General features: G+C 39.3%; 2 protein-coding genes across 2 annotated transcripts in view; one reads left to right on the top strand and one right to left on the bottom strand.

Moving 5' to 3' along the window:
• The window catches only part of STARD9 (StAR related lipid transfer domain containing 9), a 94,620-nt gene extending 79,925 nt beyond the window's left edge, over positions 1-14,695 (top strand). The window contains exons 24-33 of the mRNA XM_014063212.2: positions 755-952; positions 1,823-2,003; positions 2,561-2,707; positions 3,108-3,216; positions 4,676-4,824; positions 6,857-6,921; positions 7,024-7,232; positions 8,534-8,613; positions 10,529-10,687; positions 12,029-14,695. Coding sequence (XP_013918687.2) covers positions 755-952; positions 1,823-2,003; positions 2,561-2,707; positions 3,108-3,216; positions 4,676-4,824; positions 6,857-6,921; positions 7,024-7,232; positions 8,534-8,613; positions 10,529-10,687; positions 12,029-12,130 — 1,399 coding nt within the window. The 3' untranslated portion in view covers positions 12,131-14,695. The remainder of the gene's footprint in view (positions 1-754; positions 953-1,822; positions 2,004-2,560; positions 2,708-3,107; positions 3,217-4,675; positions 4,825-6,856; positions 6,922-7,023; positions 7,233-8,533; positions 8,614-10,528; positions 10,688-12,028) is intronic.
• A 389-nt stretch (positions 14,696-15,084) lies between these two features.
• Positions 15,085-17,489, bottom strand: part of CDAN1 (codanin 1) — a 31,488-nt gene continuing 29,083 nt past the window's right edge. Inside the window, exon 28 of the mRNA XM_087722101.1 lies at positions 15,085-15,964. Within this exon, the coding sequence (XP_087578227.1) occupies positions 15,839-15,964 (126 nt within the window). The 3' untranslated portion in view covers positions 15,085-15,838. The remainder of the gene's footprint in view (positions 15,965-17,489) is intronic.

Below are 17,489 nucleotides of genomic sequence, written 5' to 3'. Positions count from 1 at the left end.
AACAGCAGTCATAGATCACTTTTTTCAATGCTGTTTCAACTTTGAACAGTCACTAAACAAATAGTTGTAAGTCGAGGACTACCTGTACCACCACCAACAGAAGAAAAATAGAATATTGCAGAACAGAAGTAGGTATTTGGAAAGTTGAGCAGCTGCCATTAATCGTATCTTCCAAAGAGCCTTCCCTCTTGGTAATGTGTAATGAGTTTTTCCCAGAATCATAAATCAGGAGGAGTACTGACAGCTGCTATTAAAAGGCACAAGCTTTTGTGAACTTAATACATTTATGTTATCAATTTCTTACTGACAACCAATGATAGGGAAGAGAGAAGAGAGAAGGAAAGGAGAGGAGGAAAACCCGAAGTATAATATTATCGGAACATGTTCAAATATTACTCAGCATTAGCGCAGTAACCTCTAACCTAGTAGTTAGAGTAAGACAGTGGCAAGGGATTCTGTGTTATCCTTCTGTCTGGTAAATTAGGGATTATATATTATAGCAACACCGGAAATAATATAGCTATAAAACACTTCAGCAAAGGGCAGCCCAAGGCATCCAAAACTAGAAATAATGTGTATTAAACATAGCAAGTTTATTTCAAATTTGGGTTCCACATGCATATTAGACAAGGTTATATTCCTTCCATCTGATATGTTATCTTCTCGCTTTTTTCAATCTTGTAAAAATTTTAAAGTTTAAAAAATACAACTTATTTTTTTTTAAGTATCCCTTTCCCCCCCATTTTCAAAATAGGCACAAGAAATCAATTGAAATTTTAAGGAAACAGAGAGAAGAGAGACTTCAGTGCTTCAGGAGGAGTCGCAGTCTTAGTCCACAAAAGCATCTGAATTTTTTGCAAACCCTGGACAGTAACCAGAGAGAAATAGATCTGCCCAGCCGACGCCGTGAATACCTCCAACAGTTGAGACGGGATGTTGTAGAAAATACAAGGTAGGGTGGCCCAGGGCCATTTAGAAAGAGGTTGGTGTGGACAGGTGGGTACAAATGCGTGGGCACAGGGTGGGCACAGTTGGGTGAGCATGACCAGGTCAGCATGGATGGGCGTGATTGGGTCAGTGTGGATGACTTCGCATGGATGACTCAGATGGCACAGACAGGTGGGCATAGGTTGGCACGGGTAGGTTGGCACAGCTGATTGAGTACAATCAGACTGGCACAGAACAAGTCACCCTGGCCAATTAGACATCGGACAGTTTGGTGCCCCATTAGAAGAAACATCAGCCCCTAATGTGCTGCTCGACAGGAATGTGGGGACGGAGACAACTTGTGGTGAGGGGAAACTTTGTCGCAAGATAATTAAGATAGTTGAATTGCCATTGAAGACACACTTCCCCTCCCACCAGAAGAAACATTGTTCCAGTCCGGGCCCAAGACATGGTGAAGCTACGGAGCTCATAATTAGGGCTGGCTTCCCTGGCAGGTGTCTTTCCATCTCCCAGGATGGGAAGTGCAGCCTGGCGAGCACTTAAACTACATGCCATGACAAGCCTCTGTCCACATCCAGATTGTAGCCCTGCCACTGCCATTCTAGGAATGACTGCCCAGGACTATGACATGGCTGCCTGCAGCTTCCCAACCATCAGTAAAATGGCCTTCATCCTGCAATGATGATTATCAGTTTAGGCTGATAATAGTTCCTGCTTTAATTCTTTCCTACATCCAGAATTAATTCTCATTCTAACATTTACTATTCCTAACCAACAGAATTATTCTTTATTTGTAAAAGCATTCATAGTGTCATAAAAACTTACAATGTGACTTACAAATCAATACACAGAATACCATAATGACATTTTTAAGGGTTCAGGAACCAAAAATCAGGATCCGGCATCCTTCAGAGATTGAACAGCTGCTTCGAGAATATCAGAAAGCACAAGAAGAAACTAAAACTGAAATTGCACGAGCGAGGGACAAGCTCCGGGAAAGAGCTGAGCAAGAAAAGAAGCGCATTCGAGAACAAATATATGCTCAGCTGCAGAAGGCAAGTGTTAAAATTATTTCAGCCAGTTTTCACACTTTGTGTTAATTTAAAGCTGCATCTTATGATCTGGGCATGCCTGAAGATACATCATGTGCCAACTTTTTTGGGACATTATGTGATAGAATCCTTTGTAGCTGAATGCGTGAAATATAATTCTTTGCAAGACACTTTAAAGATAGTCACATCTGTCCTAATTTATGTTCTAAGTTTGAGGTAGCTCCACTACTAGAAACAATTGAAAGAAGAGGAAAGAATGCACCAAATCTAACCCAAATGGGGTGTATAAATCCTTAAAAATTTCTTGAAGATTTCAGTTACTAAACATTTGCATCCAGGTATGATTCTTAGGTCACTCATTTTATAAGACAATACCATTTAGAAGACATTATCATTCACCTGTTTTGTTTATTTTCTGAACAAAAACTACAAGCAGAACAAATGAAGTAGTGAATATTAAAAGGAAAAAGATATAAAATCAATGACTACTTGAAATAGTATGAGCAAGCTTTAACAAGCCTGTTTTACAGCATTTCTGAATATTGATGTATTTATTATAGGAAGAAATTAAGCTGAAGACTCTTATAAGCACAAGCACTTTACACACAGATTCCACCCTTAGTTTGTCTTCAGGACCAACTTCTGGATACAACAGTAGTAACACAGCTACTTATTCTGCTAGTATTCTTAGCAAACAAGGAGCCCAGGTAATTGTAATTTCTCTTCTTCAAAATAATTAAAATAAGGGAATTATTATGGAATAAGATATTATTTAATGTCATACGTTTGATTTAGCCTGGTCATAAGCTTAGTTGGATGAGATAAATAATATTGTGTATTGAGCAGGTAATTGACAGTATGGTGATAAAACATTCATATCATTCTCTATCAATGATTTCTATTAGGTTCAAGCATATTTCTCTTCTCCTGTTACTTTCAACCAATAGAGATCTCCATGATTCTAAATTCATGCTGTCATCCATCAACACCCAACATCAGAGCAAAGCTCACAGTCTGTTATGATTGGGGTAGCATAAATGCTCAATAAAACAAAATTAATAAATAATCACATATTACTTTCTTCTCCCCCCGTCCCCCATATATTAGCTTTGTGCCAAAGATGTGGAACATTCAGCAGAAGATGCAAGAGGACGCTCAGCTATTAGTAACCATCACCTTTGCATACTCAAACAAGCGCAAAAGGGAACTGCTAGTGGTAAGGGGCTGGATAAATCATTTGATGATGAGTTATGTATCAAATATGTTCAGGATGTTCCATGTATTAAAAAAAATACTACTGTATACTAAAAGAGAATATATGTTGGTCTAGATCAGTGATAGCTAACCTTTTTGTTGTCATGTGCTGAAAGTGCCGCCCACCGTGCATGCACCACGCCCACCGTTCATGCGCCCTGCCTCCTGTGCATACACCCCACTCACCCATTTTTGGTTTCCAGATTAGTGCAGGAGGGCTTTCCAGGCCCAAAATGGGGCAGGGGGGGGCCTTGTGTGGCGCCCCCATGCCCCATTTTGGGTCTGGAAGACCGCTTGCACCAACCTGGAAGCCAAAACAGGGTGCTGGGGACCCCAGTGAATGCACCCTGCCACTACGCATGCGTGTGTGCATCCCCTGCATGCACCCCCCCTGCACATGTGCAGCAAAGACCCGAAGGCCAGCTGGCCAGTGAGAGTGTGGTGGAGCTGGCCTGGGGCCATGGTTGGTATGCCCGCAGAGAGTGCTGTGTGTGCCACAGGTTTGCCATCATGGGTCTAGATTGAACTGTGGAGTCCTTGATGGCCTCTGAGCTTGGTTGTTTGCTTGCAGACATTTCATTGCTTAACTACGTAACATCATAGTGCTAGCGAGTGTGGGGCAGCTCATCTCCCTCTTATTCACTACACTGATGATGTTATCTGATCAAATAATGAAATATATGAAATATATGCAAACACAGCTAAGGTCAGACAACATCAAGGATTCCACAGTACACTAAAAGAATAAGGTTATTTCAAATGTTCTCAGGAAGTCTCCCATTTTTTTCCAGAGCACATTAAACACCTTTTCTTCATCATTTGCTTGGGAAGATTGTATCCTGTGCAGAAATAATAATTCATAACTCTACCAAGCTATTGGCTTTTCCCTCTGTGCCGATAGTGAACAAAATGTGGGGGCTGGATAGAATATATTTTCAAATCAACCAATTCCTTCTCACAACTGGTCTTCACATATTTGAATATATACTTTCTGCAGCCTTGAGAATTTGAGCACAATAAGTTCATCTTGGTTTAATTTTAAAATTGATTTTTAAAAGCTCTAGTTTTTAACGAGTTTTATTAAGAAGGAAGTGGCCAGTTTCTGAAATAGTGGCAACAGAAACTGTTGGCTTTCAATGCTTATTGTAATGAGTGTGGATCACAAATGAAATAAAGTTCTTTTGTGACTGGAAGTCTTTCAGCTCTTCTTCACTAAACTGATCTGAAGAATTTGGATTATGAATGTTCAGGGCGTGTTATTTTCAAACTCTTTTAGAAAATCACCTGTTATGGGAAGCAGAATGTTGTGATCCACTAAAGCAATCTGATTTTAATCATTTGCCCAATTTTGTACATCCTGTAAATAGGTGGCTCAAGTCAGATCTGTGGTGTAGGCTCCTTATTTATCTCATCTGTTACAGAGACTTTTCCTATGACTTCTTCATCTGTGGAGAAGAGCAGCCTTAGGTACCCTCATAGCCTAATTATTTCACCTAGCACCTTTTCAGCTTCTTCAGTGAAAGGATATGAAGATTTGTCCAAACATGTCTTGGCTACTGCTACTGCTGAGGTGAGTAGATAAGCATGTTGAACACAAATGGCTGTCACCAATGTAGTAAGAACGGTCTGGTTTTCTGCTTATCGGGGTGAGGGAGGTAGGCTGTTCCAAAGGAGGGAGATCATCCTCCAGAAAGTTAAATCATGGGGTTTCTGAAGATGGATTTTCCTTGGTGGTAGGACATTCAATAAAATAGATTGGCAGTCTCAACCTGAAGGAGATAGTCATGCAAAAATCTAAGTTTGAACCAGCATTGGGAGCTGTCTGGCAGCCAATTCAACTCTCATAGTAGCTTCATTTCATGGGTAACCTCTTTGTGCCTGTAACTGAAGCTTCTGGAAAGTCTTCAAGAGTAATCTCATGCAGACCGATGTGCAGTAATCCAGCCAGAAAATGAGAGGGTTGAAAGGGCTCCTGCACAAAATGTGATTATGCAAAAACCTTCTTGACCACAGCCATCACATGCCATTCAAACAGGAGCTGTGACCTCAAGCACACTTTGTGTGGGGAAGTGCTACCCCATCCCAAATCAAGCATGGATATATCTAGATGCATTCACTTATAAATGCATATCCATTCAGTCCAGATAGGATTCAACCTCAGCTCAGGTGTGTGTGTTTGTGTTTGTGTGTGTATATGTTCCAAGCCAGATTCCAAAAGCCTCCAGGCAGTAGGTGAGGACATGGATTACCTTTTCTTCCTGGCTCAGGATAGAGATATATAGATAGCCCTCAACCTATAACCACAATTGGGACAAGAATTTTGGTCATAACTCATGATGGTCATAAGTGCGGGCTCTCAAGTGAACCTGATTTTACAGCTATTTTTACAGTGGTTGTTAAGTGAATCAGGAAGTCATAAATCCATTCACCCAAGTGGGCATCTTTTTCAACAGAAACCAGCTAAAAAGACGTAGTCACATGACTGCGGAATACTGTAACCAGCTAGTAAATGTGAGCTAGTTACCAAGAGCCTGAATGGTGGGGGAAAGAGCAGCGGCTGAAGATTTTACAATGACTGCAAATGCTTTATGGGCTGTAAAACAGAGTTTCCAAGGCTTTCATAATTTTCAACAGTCTTTAAACGACTGGCCATAAGTCAAGGATAGAAAATTGTATCTCTTTTGCTTGGGAAAAGGGTGACACACCAGCAGAGACAAGTTAGGCCTTTCCCAAATGTTGATAACACTAAAGCCAAAAAATTGCCATCACCTGTCTAGCGGGATCCAGGAAGTGAACTTTCTCTGTTGAAACACCTTCTCTCAGGAGCATGCGCAAGCCACCGCCCAGTGATAGTCAGCCAGTGTGACTCGTTTTCTTCAAAAAGTAGCAAGGAACACGGGTGGGCCAAATGGCCCACTGTTCCTGTATGGCGGCCGCTGCTCGATACGCCTGTCCTGCCCAGAACCCACCACTGGTTAGGGTGTCCAGTGATATGGGAGATTGATTTTTTGCATTTGTTCCCATATGTTTGTGTGTTTGATTTGTGAAGTTGCCCAGAGTCATTTTTGGGCAGCCTAGAAATTGGATGGCTGGATGGTTAAATACTTTCCTCTCAGGAGGGATGATAAAAACAGGCAAAATGAAGCTGTCCTTCCCCCTTAAAAGACTCACCCGGGGGTATGAAAATCTTCCCACTCTTGATTTGTTGCTTAGAGTTTTAACATTCTAGATTTTTAATAGACTTGGCCTGCTATCCTATTTTGTGATTATAGTTTACAAAATATATTTTGTGATTATACATTAGTATCTATAATCTAGAGATTTCTTTGCAAGCCAAATTACTATTTCCCACACCCCACCAACTGGGAGATACATCCACATCAAGGATGTAAGTGATAGGTTTATATATTTCGTTAATCTTTAGTTTATACTGTCACTAATTGAAATAAGGAAAATTAAACCTGGTTCCGATAGGTTGCTGAATACCTGCATGAACCTCAGAAAAGAACATAATAAGCTATCTCTAAATTTAAATAAAGCTGAATTTTATATAAAGGGCTGCAACTTCTTAACTATAACATTGCATTTTACTTGCTTTACAGGTTATGGCAGTATGTTCAAATGACTTGAAAAACCTTTACAGTGGGCAGGCAACCGCTGGCTGGAAGTAAGTTTTGGCCATAGATGCCTTCTATTTGTACCGAGAGAGTACTTTTTATGGTATTTTTGCAGAAAAGCTGCTTTCATCTTGCGTTTATTTCTCCATTAGATATCAGTGCACAGAGAAGAACGTGTTTGTTTATTATAAAGCCTTCTCATCATCTACAACTAAGCATGGGTTTTTGGGAGCAGGAGTGATCAACCAACCTCTTTCCACGGTATTGTTTATGTTGAAGGATGCTAGTAAGCGACATTTGTATGACAAAACCATTACTACAGCTCAGGTACATAAGAAAATAACCAGCAATATTGAGTTGGGTGAGTACTTTTTACACTACACTACTTACTATAGTTGAAGGGAGCTCATAGTTCTACTTTGTCTGAATTGTTTCATAGCACTGCATAATCCTTCATAGGATTTAGCTAAAAATGAGGAAGTTTTATCTCCTTCCTTTTCTGCTTTGAAATTATATAGAATCTCCAGAGCTGATTTTAATGTTAAAAGTAAGTTTGTAGCATCACTTTCCTCTCATCCCCTCCACTAAGGCCATATAACTGAAAGTGATGCATGATTTCTGGTGCTTCATAAATTACTCTTGGGTTAATCAAGTCAGGGGATCCCGAGATCTACTTGCCTCTTTCTGCTGCAGACATGGCTCCCTGCTCTGGTGCTTCCCTCGTCTTGTTGGACCAGCCAAATTCTGGATAGGTGCTTTCCAAAGCACAAGATAGCAATAGCGTTTAGACTTATATATCACTCCATAGTGCTTTAAAATATTCTCCTGAGTGGTTTACAAATTTCAGCATATTGCCTCAACAATCTGGGTCCTCATTTTACTGATCTTGGAAGGATGGAAGGTTGAGTCAACATTGCTCAGGATCGAACGCCAGACTGTAGGCAGAGTTAGGCTGCAATACTGCATTCTAATCACTGCGCCACCACAGTTCCTTGATGGACTGACCAGAATTGCTTGTTAACACGTGTTCACTGTTCTCATGAGGGAGTGGTAGAAAATAATTACACTTTTTCTTTGCAAGAAAAGAATCTTTTAAAAACATGTTTGCATTGGTAGCTGTCATCTGGAAAGCTGGAAAGATATTTCAGGACATTTATTTTGTTTTATTATTCCACTGTGTTGAATAACACAGTGTAATAATAAATTGTCATTGTTATAGCTTCTGTTGCAGAGGAAGTCTCTAAATAAAGTTGGTGCCAAGTACTTTGAGCTTTTATATCAACTTAGGTTCTGCCTCTTCCCCCTTTGGTTAAATGGATATTGTTCTACTTTCTGGTCTTGCCCTGATTTTTAAGCTATTTATGATTTTATGGGTATTATTTTTAGAGCTTTGCACTGATTTTTAAAAAGAGTGTTTAATTTATTATAGATGCCTCTAATTATATCCTGGTTTGAAGTATATTAATACTTTTTAGCAGAATCAAAAATAGTAAAATGTTGTACTGTTGTCTTCTAGATGCGTTATGAGGACAAAAAAGCTAGAAGAAGGGGATGGAGGCTAAAAATATTGGATATGGAATTATTAAGTTCAGTTTTCTGTTGGTGTGTCGTTTTCCTCATTTGACTAAATAGCTCAATTTCTGTCTTTTGATTTAATTACAGTGTACGTGGTGAGTGAGGATTCCTTTTGTTACCAAAAGCAACCAAGAGATTTCTGCTGCATCTGTGTAGAAGCCAAAGAGGTACATAGATCGCTGCTTGCAATGTGTTTCATTCCCCACTTCCTGTATCTAGAAATAATTCAATTAATTTAACAAAGACAGCTGAACAGTTATTGCACCTATGAGGTTTTCAGTCTCCCTCTCTACATTTAAATAGTTGGACCGAAATTCATTCATTTACTTTCAGTTACTGATTTTTTTAAAAATAATCTCACAAACATTTATCCATGAAATATATATTTAATAATAATAATGTTTATATACCATCTGACTCATTATAATGGTATATGGGAGTGGCCTTAGGAGTCAGGAGAAAGCTGCCTCTTTCAGTGGTCTGATAAATGAAATGGAGGCGGGGGGGCAGGGGTGGTATTCACTTACTTTCCCTACTGGCTTGCAAATGTGAGTGTGGCCCCATCTGCGCATGTGGTTGGCCTTCCACGCATGCACTTCGGCTTGAAAACGTGCCTAAATAGGATGGCATAGAGCCGGGGTGAGTGGGTTGGCCCACCCGTGATTTCCACCCATCTGGAGGGGGGAATACATGAGAAGTAAAGTAAAGGAGGAGAGAGGTACTTTCAGACTTGCAAAATTCTATTATTGGAACCTTATTAAAATGTACTGTTAGTACTCATGGCTGGTGCTTTTTGCTGAGACTACCTCAAAAGGCTGACTCTACCAGAGACCCTGGGTGGCTCATAAATTAAAACCAATAGAAAAATAATAATAAATACAAAGGAACCAAATGATGGCGAAACCAGGCCGCAGTGAAAAACACGCTTCTCAGAAGGACTTCAGACACCCTTGGGAAAGGCCTAGACAGAGAACCAGGTCCTCAATGCTTTTTAAAGCTCTGGTAGAGTCAGGAGTCACCCACATCTTAGGAGAAGCCTCACTGCAGAAACCAGGCCCTTCATTAAAGCAGGCCTATTTCCTCAGGTCCGGATAGATGTCATTTTGTAATTGAAAAAACCCAGAGAGTGCCAGTGCTACCACATCAAGTCAGCCAGGGAGGTACTGTGGGAGATAGGCAGCCTCTCCAAATAACTAAGTCTTAACGCAAGTAGTTCTTGACTTATAACCACAATTGTGACCAGAATTTCCATTGCTAAACAGTGGGGACGTAAAGCACGGTATCACCTGATTGCATCACTTAGTGACAGCAATCCTAGCACTCCTCATTGCTGTTGTTAACCAAATTCCACTGGTTGTTAGCCAAGGACCCATCCTAAGCCATTCTGAACTTTCCAGCCCTGAGCCTCAGTACTTTCAAAGTAAAGGATTGCCTTCCCTATATTTCCCCACCCCGTCTCTGCCTTTTTTGCCTGCCCTGCATCCTGCCTTGCAGGGTGACAAGCAGCCAGCCCAGCCAAGTTCCAGTTGCTCTCACCACCCTGTACTCCCAGGCCCCAGCTTGCCCTATGCTCCATTTGCCCCAGCTGAGCTTCACTGACTGCCCTGCTGAGATTTGCCTGCCCTATCCCTTCATGAGGCCATCTTCCCCAAGTCTTGCAAGGAAACTGCTGTGAGCAACCTTGAGAAGAGGGTTTTGTGCAGCCAGCAGCGAGCAAGAAGATGGCAACAGTCAGCTAGGGTGATAAGGACTATAAGAGGAATAAAAGGGCCTAGGTGGAGGGAAATAGGTGAAGTCATCCTATGGCTATAAGTACAAGCAGATTGCCCAAATGTTATATTGTTATTGGATGCTACAATGGACATAACGTTTGGGACCAGTTGTAAGTACCTTCATTCATTCATAATTTTATTATGTATCACCAATCCAATAGCCAATCAAGGTTACTACCATGATATCAGAGCAGTCTAACAGCCTGTCCTTGAAAATATTTTGATAAAGGCTGGAAAGCCAGTCTATGGGAAGAGAACTCCACAGCTGCTAGTGGATTTTTATCCTGTAATTCTCCTTTCTTTCGCCTAGGAAAATATGTACATCTTAGCTCTTCAATCTATCTATGAAGAGTCAATGCCTCGCCCATGTAAAGAAATAGTACGAGGAGAGATTTTGCCCAGTGCATGGATATTACAACCTGATACCATGAATGGAAAAGACATCACTAAAGTCATATATATGGCACAGGTAGGTATCCGTAGAGCTAGACAAAAGGTTATTGTAAAATACGGTATATGATTATATGCGGAAGATTGCTTTCTACAACAAAGCAAATAAAAATGCATCTATTAAATTGTGCAAGGAAGTATGACAAGATTTTAAGATTCTTGCTTAGTGGACCTTATAGCAAAGTTATTACTTATACTGATTTGCAGGGTTTTTCCACTATTGCATTGCTGTTTAAGAAGCACAAAATAAATGTCTTATTTGGGATGCAACCTAGGTTTTATTTTATTTTTATTTTTTTAAATAAACATTTGATGCTGAGAAAAGTACCAGGATCTGAAGTGCCTTCCCTCTTAAATGTTATTATGTGGTGCTAAGTCAACAAACAAAGCAGTGAACTTTAGCCAGAATGGTAAGATGCCAGGCTTCTGGCGCTTCTATTCATAAGAGCATAGGTAGATCTGCCCAATTAGATGGCATTATTCAAAAACAACTGGTATTCTTGCTCTGACTGTATATATATCCATAGTGATTAGTGGCGTAAATCCAACCCATTTTATTGTCATTTTTGCAGGACAGACTATCTGGCCTATTTTTTGTCTAGATTTTTAATGCAATACATATGGGCATAAATCTACTGATACATTTTTACACTGCTCTGTATGAGAGCCCCCGGTTCCTTGCTTAATTTTTTTTTAAGTAGCAAAAATGCCCCACATTCGCTGCAAGATGAAGCTAGTCTCGAAAGCTGCTTTTTTCATTACATATAGTCCTCAATTTATAACAATTGGGACTGACAGGTGATGTGGTTTTGCCTAATTTTATGACCCTTTTTTGCTGTAATCATTTGAAGAATCACAGGTCATAAAGAGAATCACATAGTCATTAAAGGAAACCAACTTCCACCAGATTTTGCTTCATAGATGTTGCAAATGACAATATGGCCCTCAGATGCCATAACTGTCATGCTGTAACATGTCAGGTGCCAAGTGCCCAAATTTTGATCATGTGACCACATAAATACTGCAGTAGTCATAAATGCGAGGATCGGTCACAAATAGGTTTTTGCAGTGCCATCGTATCTTCAAATAGTTGTTAAAAGAATGGTTGTAATTCAAGGACTATATCTTTTTACATTATGGGGAGGCTGGAGACAGGTTTTCTAATACTAATTCTGTGTGCATAGCAGACACATTACAATAAACCTCACCTGAGAGATTATAACTAAGATGTGTACTTCAACTCCTCTCACCAATCTTTTGGCCACCCTGTAAAAAGTAGCACTTTTTCGGAAGCTCTCGGTATTGAATAGCATTGCCAAATATTGGCTAAGATTTTTTTTCCCCTTTTGAATTATTGCAGGTTGACCTTGGTGCCCCAGCGATTCCTGCAAGACTTCTGAGCTCTTTTGTAAAGAGACAACCTTTGGTAATTGCTCAGCTTTCCCATTTTCTCACCACTTAGATGGGCACAATGCACACTGTCAACAAACTCTGTTTCAGTAACAAAATGTAAATACCAGCAACAGCCAGAATTGGCTTTCTGAAACTGGTGGCAGGAGGAAAGCCTTGCCAGACCACACAGAATCATAAATGGTTACTCCGCATTACAAATATTCTCCTTGTTCAGTTAGAAAAAAACCTTGAATGAGATTTTTGGTTGGTGGTTAAGAGAAATGGCAACCTTTACAGATACACTGGTCAAGAAATTTTCCTTGAAATATTGATTTTACATTGAACTTCTCCTTCGACCAGATGATTATGGAAAGGCTGCTGGTGCAGTAAAACACAAAAGAACTTTTTTTTTAATGTTAAGAAACTTATCGTTTTGGAAGCTAAACTAAGCTACTATAAAGCTCTATGTAGAGTGCCTGATCAATGCCTGATCAATGAAAAATGCATAACAGCACTACAGTGTTACTGGCTGGAGAAGCAACTCACTCTCAAGGTAGAGTATTAAGTTGTGAAAATGAGAACTGGTTTATGCTTTCTCTTGGTCAGAAATGCAACTCAGGAAGAGAGACAGGACATTTTTTTCGCACTACAGAATCACTCCACCCTAAGACTACATGTTGAAAACCAGTAATATAACAGCATTAACACACCTGCAAGTTTCCTACATAGCTACCATTACATTCTGAATGCCGGAGAGGAATTCCTGTCACAGCATCTCATTCAGCAAATATCCTTGCCACTCTTCTTTTCCTGGAAGAGCAACAGGATCAATGGTAATGAAAATAAGGTCAAAACATAGGAAGTCCACCATGGTTTTACCCCATGACTTTTTACCAGGTTGAAAATCTAACCTCTCAGCCTCAACTGTTCATGTCATATCGACTTGCATTCCCCGTGAGCTGCTTCATAAAATTACATTTTTCTATTTGTGTTCTTCAATGTCTTTTTTTTTAGTAATAAATATGATTGTATAAAATAAATGCCAAACCACATTCACATAATTAGGTTCAAAGTGAACGAGCATAGAATTAACATTCTCATCCCTCACTGTTCCTAGAACAATTAATATTTGAAAGTAGGTTTTATTCATGTGAATGTGCACCCTGTCTGATTCAGGTTATTCCTAAGAATACAAATCAAGTTATGTAACCTTGAATTATTGCTACCTATTTCCATTTTCTGCCAGCTAGCTTTTAGTATTTAGAAACTTGCTAATCCTGAAGGAAGACAGTGGCACATTTCTTGTCAAGAAAATTGAATGATTATGCCTGTGTGGTCCCCAGGAGTCAAACTGGTTTGAAGGTGACTTATTCTCCCCTCGAGAGCTTAACGTTTTAGGTCCACTCTGTTACTACAACTGCCCGCAACTTACTTGTCACATTTTATGAAGTAAAAATTACTAAGGGGTATTGTTCCTTAAAACAGAACTGAGTTTGGGAGAGAAAAGATAGAAAGGCTGTAAAACATGTCACTGTTCTTCTGTATTAATTGGAAAGCAATTAAGTTTAGTAATTATGGTAGCATAAAATAGTAAGAAAGGACAGGTTTTCAGAGGCTGCCTACAGACAACATGGTGTTTTCCATATCTTATTTTTGTTGGACTAGGTAAAGAGAATTCTCCCTTTCCCCACAAATATGTGGAAAGTGCCTTTTGAATCTAAAAGGGAACTGTTTGCGCTTTTTTTTGTTAAACAATAGGGTGTAAAACTAATTCACTGATCTGAACTAGTTGGGGACTGTGGGCAGCATAAATGAATCTATATTTCAGTGCATACTGACTTGGCTTTGTTATGTAGACATCAACTTGGCATGTAGCACAAGCATAAGCATCATGTGATCTAAATAAAGCACAGATGGTGACTGACAAGATAAATGTTGATCAATGCCAAGCAGTTGATACGACTATAGAAATAATGTGTAGCATCGGAAATATTTTAGCTTTGTTGTCCTCTGCGTTATTTGAAGTGGGCGGTAGAGATTATCTTCTCTACCAGAAATCACATCATTTAAGATGGGAAGCAAATCTGATTCTAGGACTGCATTCCAAGAATCACCGGCTGCTCACTGTGTTTATTTTTTCCCTTACTTTTTGAACCTGGTACCCCTATTAATGAATCAAGCAATTTTAAAAGGCACATCCAAGATGGACTCCTCTCCTAATGCAGGTGTGCTTGTCAAAGGATAATGTTTTATTGTACAGAGCATCAGATATTTATTTTTATAACTGCATACAACTGTTTATTTCTATGTTTACAACTTAAGTTATTTATATATACTTATTTTGAAATGATTTTATATGCTGAAGCTAATTATTATGTTTATGGTTATTCAATTAATGTATGCTTTCTAGAAATAATTGTTACATTGAAATATATTTATATAATAATATTTGCACTTATAACACTATGGTACCTGTGAATGCCTGGGGTAGGAAGAATAGTCTTAAAGTGGGGCAAAATCTTTTATTGAATGTGACAAAATATACCACTTTATTGAAACATACCTTCAGCCCATATCTGCTTTTAACCAAGATTGCTATTTTCATATTCTCACAATAAATACTTTTTTATATATATAGAAAGTGGCTAAAAGTGGCATTTTTCCTGTTGAATTCTTTCTCACCCACCCACAAAATAAATCTTACTATTTAAGAATGCCAGAGTAAATAACTTAAGCCAGTGTTTCTCAATCTTGGCATGTTGAAGATATGTGGACTTCAACTTCCAGAATTCCCAAGCATCGCTGGCTTGGGAATTCTGGAAGTTGAAGTCCACATATCTTCAACATGCCAAGATTGAGAAACACTGGCTTAAGCCATGTACTTTCCACACATTTTTTCAGAATAGAGCTGCTGAATAGCCCAGTAAAAACTAACCCAATAGCCATCTCATCCAGAAATCTGTTGAGTAAAATTTTCAGGATCACTTCTAAGGAAGATAGAAAAAGACAATCTGTAGCATGCACTAATTTCACCCATTATCTTTAATAATAAAACAAGCAGGTTTCCAGAAGAAAACTACATTACTATAGTGCAAGAAAAAGAGAAAGGAAGAGATATACTCCATAGGAAATTAAGTCTCATATCAAAGTAAAGTTAGGTCAATCCTTTTCTCAGCATTTTCCATTGGCAAGATTGTAGAGCCATCTTCTATATAAATATTTTTAAAAGCAACTATTTCAGTAATTAAATGGTGGCATCATTAAAAACAATATTCCTCATAAAACTATTTTTCTCTGCATTAAAAAATCACAAATACAAAATGTGACAAGAGCAGGCACCCTTTAAAAAAAATTAAGCCAATATTAGTGCTCTCATAGCAATGATTATATTTCCAGACGAAGTTCAACTGAAAAAAATCAAGTATGAGCATCCATTAAATACCCGATTAAATACGAAGCTTACATGTAGTTTTACTTGTCAATGGTTCAATGGGATTCACTGCAAGGTAAGAATCTCCTTCATGTTAGAAACGGATCCCTTCAGTGTGTTTCACCCATCTGTAAAGATTCTGGAACTTGGAAGCCACACATTTCTATACAAAAGGAGTTTTGTTCCTGCAGTTCTAATTAAGGTGCTCGACTTGGCTTTTTCCTTGTCCTCCAATACAGTGCACTGGAGAGACATCATCTTTGAGGACAAGATCCATACTAATTCTGAGTGCAATTTTGTCAAGGCATTTATATGCAACCCCAATAATTTTTAAACATGGCAATTCAGCTAACTTTGGGCTGCAACTGTTTCTCTTGGCTGCGATCCTAAATCACAAGCAAAAGTCTTTGGCTCTGTAGTGTGAGTTTTGGAAATGAATATTTTTAACACGGCTTCTAATTCCTTGGAAAAGTCCTACAAAGAAAAAAAGAACAGCTATTAGCAATACCTGATAGGGATATTTTTTTTACTCATTAGTACATCAACAAATATGCCTGTTGCTTAGTTTTTTACCATTATTTCTACATTAAAGTTCACTAACAATACAAAATAAAGTAATAGCACCTTTGTTAAACTAAAGTGTTATGAAGATGCTAGGATCTTTCCCGAAAACTGGAGAAATGTGGGACAGAGCTGCTGATAATTCTAAGTCTGCGTTCCATATATTGGAACAACATAGAAATTAGTTTTATCTAGATCCCACCGCCTTCAGTCTTCTCTTATTAATCATAATGTTCTGACAAAGTCCATCTTGAGCTATGGCCTAACAGTCAGAAGAACAGCCTGTCAAAACCAACTATTTAAACAAATTGGGAAGTAATGTCTAGATGATATTAACTAGATAGTAGATAATAAAGGTTCCCCTTGCACAGTGGTGGGTTGTGGGCGAGACCCCCCGGTACGGGCATACCAGTGCCTGCTGGGAGCAGCAGGCATCGTTCCGGTATGGTGCTTTAGAAGGCCCACCTGTGTTCCTGAGCTGTATTTGACCCAACTGGGCCATTTGCGCACATACATGTATCGTACGGCACCTGCACAATGCTCCGCTGAGCAGCTGGAGCATCGCAGGTGGAGGGTGCACATGCACATGGTAGGCGCCCGGCCCCATCGCAGCGTACTGGTTGTGACGGGACCTGGAACCCACCACTGCCTTCGCACATATGTGCTAGTTGTTCCCAACTCTAGGGAGAAGTGCTCATTTCCTTTTCAAAGCCGAAGAGCTAATGCTGTCCGAAGACATCTCAGTGGTCATGTGGCCAGCATGACTAAACATCAAAGGTGCATGGAACACTGTTATCTTCCCATCAGAGATGGTTCCTATTTTTTCTACTTGCATTTTTACATGCTTTCAAACTGGCAGAAGCTGGGACAAGTAAAGGGAGCTCACTACGTTACTTAGCGCTAAGGGTTCGAACCGCTGACCTTTCTGATCAACAAGCTCAGCGTCTTAGCCACTGAGCCACCACTTCCCCTATAATATATAATATAATTCTACAAAAGGCTAATTGTCTCCTGATTGTTGTAGCTGCCACAGTTTGAAACTTTTGGACAATTATCATAGAACAACTTTTGGACAACTATCATAGCTCATCATAGAACATATTGCAGCAATCCACTCAGATGTAGCCAAGACTTAGCTATCAGATGTCAGATCTAACCAGATTAGAAATCATTACAACTGATACATTAATTATAATTGTGTAAATGTGCTTCTTGTCACCACTGACACCTGGGAATTCACCAACAGCTGGAGCTCAAGGAACACGCCTAGGCTGCAAACTTTTTCTGTGAACCCAGATAATCAACATTTTGCACTTCTGCAGTTGTAGAGCTACCACATTCTTGATCAGAAATATTATGTGTGTGATTCAATCATTTCCCACTACTTCTGAATCAAATTGTGGTTTTTTTTAATTAATAATCTTCTCACTGGTATCGT

The sequence above is a fragment of the Thamnophis sirtalis genome, unplaced genomic scaffold, assembly GCF_051295495.1.
Source record: "Thamnophis sirtalis isolate CommonGarterSnake01/CBP01778 unplaced genomic scaffold, rThaSir2_p1.2 scaffold_1, whole genome shotgun sequence".
In the NCBI taxonomy this organism is placed as follows: domain Eukaryota; kingdom Metazoa; phylum Chordata; class Lepidosauria; order Squamata; family Natricidae; genus Thamnophis; species Thamnophis sirtalis.
Note: the sequence above shows the minus strand (reverse complement) of the source record. Positions and strands in the feature narration are given on the sequence as shown.